The sequence below is a fragment of the Hyalella azteca genome, unplaced genomic scaffold (assembly GCF_000764305.2).
Source record: "Hyalella azteca isolate HAZT.00-mixed unplaced genomic scaffold, Hazt_2.0.2 contig8310, whole genome shotgun sequence".
Taxonomy (NCBI): Eukaryota; Metazoa; Arthropoda; class Malacostraca; order Amphipoda; family Hyalellidae; genus Hyalella; species Hyalella azteca.
Genome location: NW_025938407.1, coordinates 63,589 through 71,203, shown reverse-complemented (window position 1 = coordinate 71,203; position 7,615 = coordinate 63,589). Strand labels below are relative to the sequence as shown.

Genomic DNA, 7,615 nt, shown 5'->3' with positions numbered 1-7,615 from the left:
ACACGCGCTGCCACGTGCAGCGTGACCCGCTACACGCGCTGCCACCCGCAGCGTGACCCGCCACACGCGTTGCCACGCGCAGCGTGACCCGCCACACGCGCTGCCACGCGCAGCGTGACCCGCCGCACGCGCTGCCACGTGCAGCGTGACCTGCCACACGCGCTGCCACGCGCAGCGTGACCCGCCACATGCGCTGCCACACGCGTTGCCACTTGTAGCGTCTGTCATCCAAAAAGGTTTCCTCTACATTTTTCTCTCAGTGTGCCGAAGAAAAAGATTCATCAAACAAAATTTAGTGTCAAAATAATGCAACAACAACATTTAAAATTCTCTAGAAAATTACTAACCATCGTATTAGTGGCTACCATTAATTACCAGACATCATCTTGGTAACCTTCAATTATTAACAGTATCGTTGTAGCAGTGACCTTTAATTACTTGCTGTTTTCGTCCCAGTAGTGACCATTAATTACCTGCTGCTCTCGTAATTAACCATTAATTAGCTGTAATTAACATTAACATCCCTCCCCTGCTCGGATACCCTAGCCTGTCTCCCTCACGAGGGCTGTAAGCTCGCCAATGAAGCCTCACTTTCCCTCCTTCTAACTTGCGTTACCCTCACCAAATGTACTTCATATGCACGCTTGTACTCATATGTACATCGTCTACCACCTGTCTCTTATACACATCTAGATGTGTATAAGAGACAGGGTCAAACTCAGTCAATGGTTTGCCAGCCAGCAGACAGTCCGAGTCTGTTCGGTATATGCGTTCTTCCAAGTGCATGTCCTGATAGAAAAAATTCATTTGTTACATTTTAAAACAATTATATACAGCTATAAAGATTTTAAAATAGCTTTAATAACTGGTACCTGACACCTGTGATGGCTGAGAAGAGATCATAAGAACAATAATATAAGCTAATGATTTGAAGGTACAACCCGAGTACTTCTATAATAATCATCATTTCAATCTTTGCAATCATTTCACTTCAAGAATCAGATCTGAACCATATAATGGAAATATAATAAAAATTTAACATTTGATTCTTAACTAAGAATGCAATTAAGAAAATAAGCCAGGGTATTTTTGAAAAATGTAATTATATTCAGCAAATTGAATTGAAATTTTTGGATGAAATTATTAAATAGTAAATAAGAAATGAAATTATATATACGGTACCTACATAGATTTTTGCATGGAAAAGGTTTAATAAATTTGAAATTAGAAGAGTAACTAGATGCCAGTGGATAAGAGGGACGTTAGAGCAGAGTACAGGCTTGAACTTTTTCCTTCACAAACCTCGTCACTTCTCAGACATCAAGCATCAATGGCAGTATTATCCACTAGNAAAGTTGTTCTGCCGACTGTACGTAAAGTTTTGCCGATTGTGCGTAAAGTTGTTCTGCCGACTGTACGTGAAATTGTTCTGCCGACTGTACGTAAAGTTCTGCCGACTGTACGTAAAGTTGTTCTGCCGACTGTACGTGAAATTGTTCTGCCGACTGTACGTGAAATTGTTCTGCCGACTGTACGTAAACTTCTGCCGACTGTACGTAAATTCCTAACTTCTGCCCACTGTACGTAAAGTTCTGCCGACTGTACGCAAAGTTGTTCTGTCGACTGTGCGTAAAGTTGTTCTGTCGACTGTACGTAAACTTCTGCCGACTGTACGTAAACTTTTGCCGACTGTACGATAAAGTTGTGCCGACTGTACGTAAAGTTGTTGTGCCGACTGTACGTAAAGTTGTTGTGCCGACTGTACGTAAAGTTGTTCTGCCAATTGTACGTAAAGTTGTTCTGCCGACTGTACGTAAAGTTGTTCTGCCGACTGTACGTAAAATTTTATGTATAGCTGCTAATGCATGAGGTAAAGTTTGTACGTAAGTTGCCGACTGTACGTAAAGTTCTGCCGACTGTACGTAAAGTTCTGCCGACTGTACGTAAAGTTCTACCGACTGTACGTAAAGTTGTTCTGTCGACTGTACGTGCAGTTAGTTGTTCTGTCGACTGTACCTACAGCTAGTTGCTCTGTCGACTGTTCCTTCAGTTAGTTGTTCTGTCGACTGTACGTACAGTTATAGTTGTTCTGCCGACTGTATGCACGGAAATCTAGTGGCAATATGGCATGGAAATCTATTAATGATATCAGGAAAGTGAAGCGGCAGCGATGGCAAGAAAATGTCAAGGCAATGGCTGGGAAATTTTGAAGCTGTGGCAATGAAATGGTGATTGCAGGCAAATAAATTACAGTTAGAAATATTTCAGTGAATCGATTACTTTGAATTTTCGTGTTTATTGGCCAATACGTTTTAATGCTTGCCGACCGGTACGTTTTCGTGTCTGCCTACCGGTACGTACTTGGCCGAAGAATTAGATCGCATTACGACGTACCAGAATATGCACTATATAGAGAAATGTTTTTGCGTCACACTAAGTTTGTCACTGCAAGCATTCGTGCGTCACAACGTTCCTTATCTCGTCATCCGCTATATTGTTGAAGGCCGTGATATGGTTTCCGCATTCACAGAAATGAAAGAGCTTTTGTTGAAATAGATGTTTTATTTTTATAAGTAATTATGACCCAGATTGGCCAGACTAAAACAGTGATACGTGTACTATGTAAGTCATTATTTGGACAAAATGATCCGTTAATTGCGTAAAGTAAGTTTCAGCGAGCCTGTTTCATTTCACCGAATACGATAACGGCTGCCGAAGTTTGAGAATTATTCAGATAATAATTGATTTTGAGCCATAAATACCATTAATTAGCCTCATAATTCTGTGAAATCTTTGCAGTCTGAGTATTGGATAATTAAGTGCATGGTTTTCATGCACTCTGTGCGTTCCCTGATGATTCAACTACAATATTAATCAGTGCATGATCCTGAGTTTTGTGAATATGATTTTATTTATTACACTTAATGCCGTAATTTGCGGAGCATTACAAGTTATTTATTCCGTAAAGCCAGCGCTGGTCTCGATCTTTTTGCAACTACAATGCATCGACATTAATTTAAAATTGAACTAAGTTACCATCTCGATCGAGGTTAGATATCTAGCTACTTTTTCACTCGGAGAAATATATCCATATTGCCCAAATTGTGTCAAAATTCCTTAACCACAGCTCGAGCTAAACAGGGTTATGATGCCCCATACAAGCGCGAACTGTGAATCTCTGTCTAAACAAAGTTTCACTAATTTTTTTAGTATGTACTACATAAATAAGTGCTATAATTGTTATTTTATGTTTCAGAGCCTAGTGATACCAGGAAGCAGCGCTAGTGACGTGAAGCACCAGTTCACATTCTCAACACAGTCACAACGAGACCGACACTCTGAGATAAAAGCTGTCACCCGCACCCCAAGCGGCAGCCTGCTGTGTCTCGGCACCATCGAGAGCACGCTTAGAGTTCACGCTAACGCTGACTCCTTCAACAATGTCAAGGATAAACTCAACTCTGTTAAAGCGCACAATGAACAAAACTGGTGGGTCATACTTATTCATTGTGTAAAATGTTTCTTTTTACCAATATTTATAATTATTGTGTTTGTTTTTACAAATATTTATAAACGCTAACGCCGACTCCTTCAACAATGTCAAGGATAAACTCAACTCTGTTAAAGCGCACAATGAACAAAACTGGTGGGTCATCGTTATTCATTGGAAATATTGTTTCTTTTTTACCAATATTTATAAATATGTTTTTTAGAAATATTTCAACTCTGGCCAGGCGCACAATGAGCAGAACTGTTAAGTCTTGTAATTATCTTGTAGATATTATTTTATCAGTGGTTAAATATCGATATATGGGCCCGAACTAAGAGTAACGAATTGGTAACTAGTTAATTGTTACTTGGTTATTTATTAACCGGTTATATATTAACAATTAACCATTACCATGTCTCGCAGCATCAAGGTGGTGGGACGGGACAACGGCTCAGTCCAGCGTCGTGGTGGCGGTGGCGGGTACGGTGGTGCTGGCGGTGGTGGTGCCAAGAACCAGCACAACGGCGGTGCTGAGATGATGTACCGCAAGAACACCGACCTCTCTTCCTACTCCCTCACGTTAGTATATTGCCTCTAGTTCTTACCCTCAGTCCTTACCCTCAGTTCTTACCCTCAGTTCTTGCCCCCAGTACTTACCCTCAGTCCTTACCCTCAGTCCTTACCCTCAGTCCTTACCCTCAGTCCTTACCCTCAGTCCTTACCCTCAGCCCTTACCCTCAATCCTTACCCTCAGTCCTTGTCCTCAGTCCTTGCCCTCAGTCCTTGCCCTCAGTCCTTGCCCTCAGTTCTTACCCTCAGTCCTTGCCCTCAGTTCTTGCCCTCAGTCCTTGCCCTCAGTCCTTGCCCTCAGTCCTTGCCCTCAGTCCTTACCCTCAGTCCTTACCCTCAGTCCTTACCCCCAGTCCTTACCCTCAGTCCTTACCCTCAGTCCTTGCCCCCAGTCCTTGCCCTCAGTTCTTACCCTCAGTCCTTGCCCTCAGTTCTTACCCTCAGTCCTTGCCCTCAGTCCTTGCCCTCAGTTCTTACCCTCAGTCCTTACCCTCAGTCCTTACCCTCAGTCCTTACCCCCAGTCCTTACCCTCAGTCCTTACCCTCAGTCCTTGCCCCCAGTCCTTGCCCCCAGTTCTTACCCTCAGTCCTTACCCTCAGTTCTTACCCTCAGTCCTTACCCTCACCTTACCCTCAGTTCATACCCTCAGTCCTTACCCTCACCTTACCCTCAGTCCTTACTCTCAGTCCTTACTCTCACCTTACCCTCAGTTCTTACCCTCAGTCCTTACCCTCAGTCCTTCTCCTCAATCCTTACCCTCAGTCCTACCCTCAATTCTAAATGTTCTCTGTTATTTCCCTCTTTTCTATGTATATATCTTATTTGATTTTCTTCATCTCACTTTATTTAAATTCTTATGTTGATTCACCCACGCGTCATGATATTCATCTTAAACACGAATGTGCCTAGTATCCACGTTAGTTATCTCTTTCCTATGCATCTAATATCTGATTCATTCTTCTTAGTATTCTACTTTTTTCATAAATTTTCATGGTCTTCTATCTTTTCCTGTAATCCTAAAGTTACGCCTCCTCATATTGACTTTTTCCTTCACTTGCACGTTTTTATGCCTCGTTTCTTAATTATATTTTGCATTCATTTTTATTTACATAGTACTTGTTTTTTAGAATAAAATTGAATTCAAATATATAAGTCCAAGAAATCGAGTACATTATCGTATAGAGCATAATCTACATGTTCTATCTGAATTATAATATTATACTGTAGATTATACATTAATAAACACTAAACAGAAGGATCTCAAATTTGAACAATTTATGGACTATAATGCAGAAGTGTCCTTAAAATTTAATTTTTGTTAACATAATAATGTAGGATTTAGTGCTAAAATATGCAATTATCCTCCAGTGATCGCGCCATCCACATCCTCGCCCTCAGCAACTGGGACAAACTCAAGCTTATCCAGCGCATCAATCAGGGTACCTGCATCAGTATCATTATCATCAGCATGATTGTCGTCTTTATTTTCAGTAGCATCATTATTAGCAGCCTGATTATGGTCTTTATAATCTGCAGCATCATTATCATGGTCATCGTCTTGCTATCAGCATGATTATCGTCTTTACAATCAGCAGCATCATAATTATATATATATATATATATATATATATATTGACGACATCATCATTATTTATCAGCATCCTAATTATTATGAGCGCGAACATATCTTTATGTAAATACTTTTACGTAAATACTTTTTTAGCAATTCCTTCATTTCATGGATAATTCCATTTGTCTGACGATGTTGGAACATTGCAGAGGGCGTTACAAAGGGTGATGGGTGTCGCGTGGGGCCCGCTTGTCTACAAGTGAGCACGGTGGTGGGGCGCAATATGTTGGCCTTACATCGCTCCTATTGGCCTCAAGTGCGCGAAGATTGGCCTTTCTACACCGACGAGGAACGAGTCACGGTCAAAGCTAACAAGCTCAAAATCCAGCGACTCGAGGAGGATGAGAACAGTAGAAGTCCCAACGATTATTCCCCAAATGGTGGGAGTTCGTCAAGGGGAGTGAAAAGGGCTGCTCTTGCGGTCGTTGATCCCACAGCTAAAAGATCCCGTGTCGGGGGAAGCTCCCGCGCTATCTATAGTGGCACCGCCCCCGCTCATTCCTCCATGAGTTACTCTAGTCAGGCGTACGCTCCTTATTCCTCCTCGACCAGCGGAATAGCCAATAACAACCATAACAACCAGTCTTCTATAGGTAAACTAGGCGGCTCTGTTAAGAATAGTTCTAGTGCAGCGCTCAGTCATAACGGCGCTCTGAGCAATGGTCAGCAGTTTAGTGGTAGTAACGATAGTCAAGAACCTCATCGTAATAGTAACTTCAGCTCCAGTAATAACATAGCATCAAAAATGAACGGTACGTCACTCCTGAAGGCGAGTCCGGGGTCCAGAAGTGCTTCAGTTTCCCCTCTGGGTGCTTCACCTGTCAATGGGAACCAAGCTTCCCCTGTACACCCATCACACTTGTCACCCAAAGTCTCGGCTAGTTTCACCCATGAAACTAACGGCAAGCTTGTGAACGGGAAACGGCAGTCTCCGCCTAATGGTCTTCTGAACAACACAAACAATGTCACTAACAATGGTTACAGCAACAATAACAACAGTCACGGCACTAACAACTTCAGTCACAATAACGCTAATTACAACAGCAACAGCAGAGGCATGAACAACAACTATACCAACGAATCCACACACAACAACACCAGTGGCATCAGTCCGCCACAACGCCACCAACGCAGCCTGGGTGTTGGTGTAGCCGGTCACAAGAACCCTCCCTCTTGGAACTCCAACTCTACCTCGTGGAACTCCAACTCTACCGTCCACATGAACGGCCACCGCAACTCAGTTGCAGTGAACGGTTCTTCGCCGCCCGCTGATGCCGTGCCAAGCATAGACTGCGAAGCTATCAGACCTTCCAGGAACGAAATTTACAAGCCCCAAGGACCTCAGCCCCCTGGTGGCGACCGCTGGAACACTTCCAAAAGTCCTAACAACCCCAAAAATCACCATGAACAAGGAAAAAGTTACTCTCAAGTTGCGAAAAGTTACCCGGAAAGCGGTAAGAATTATGAAGTTCCAAAAAGAAACAACGAAGCTGGGAGAAGTCGCCGCGAAGTGGAGGAAAGTTACCCTGAAGCGGAGAAGAGTTACCCTGAAGGAGGGAACGTTTACCCTGAAGGAGGGAACGTTTACCCTGATTCAGGGAAGTCCGAAGCTCGTAATCCTACCATGGAGCAGATATTGAAGCATGAGAAGAATGAGGATGACATCCAACAGGAAATAAACCGAGTCACTCAGTGAGTGTTCGTAATATGAATATAATATTCACTTTCATATGGATAAAATAATTTTACTCCATCTTAATATCGGTACTTTTTTAATGCCATCCATATTTATTTTCCCAAGTATTGGGACGTTATTATTGACACCTAAATTTAGTTTCCTGAACATCGTGATTTGTTTTCGACTAGTTATTGTTGTTACACTTAATAAATAAATAAATCACTTTAAATTCGTGATTCTTGCAAT

General features: G+C 42.4%; 1 protein-coding gene across 1 annotated transcript in view; it reads left to right on the top strand.

Moving 5' to 3' along the window:
* LOC108679373 (probable cyclin-dependent serine/threonine-protein kinase DDB_G0292550) overlaps nucleotides 1-7,615 on the top strand; it is a 54,858-nt gene that overhangs the window by 43,232 nt on the left and 4,011 nt on the right. Inside the window, exons 3-6 of the mRNA XM_047881551.1 lie at nucleotides 3,257-3,489; nucleotides 3,914-4,069; nucleotides 5,430-5,500; nucleotides 5,841-7,383. Coding sequence (XP_047737507.1) covers nucleotides 3,257-3,489; nucleotides 3,914-4,069; nucleotides 5,430-5,500; nucleotides 5,841-7,383 — 2,003 coding nt within the window. The remainder of the gene's footprint in view (nucleotides 1-3,256; nucleotides 3,490-3,913; nucleotides 4,070-5,429; nucleotides 5,501-5,840; nucleotides 7,384-7,615) is intronic.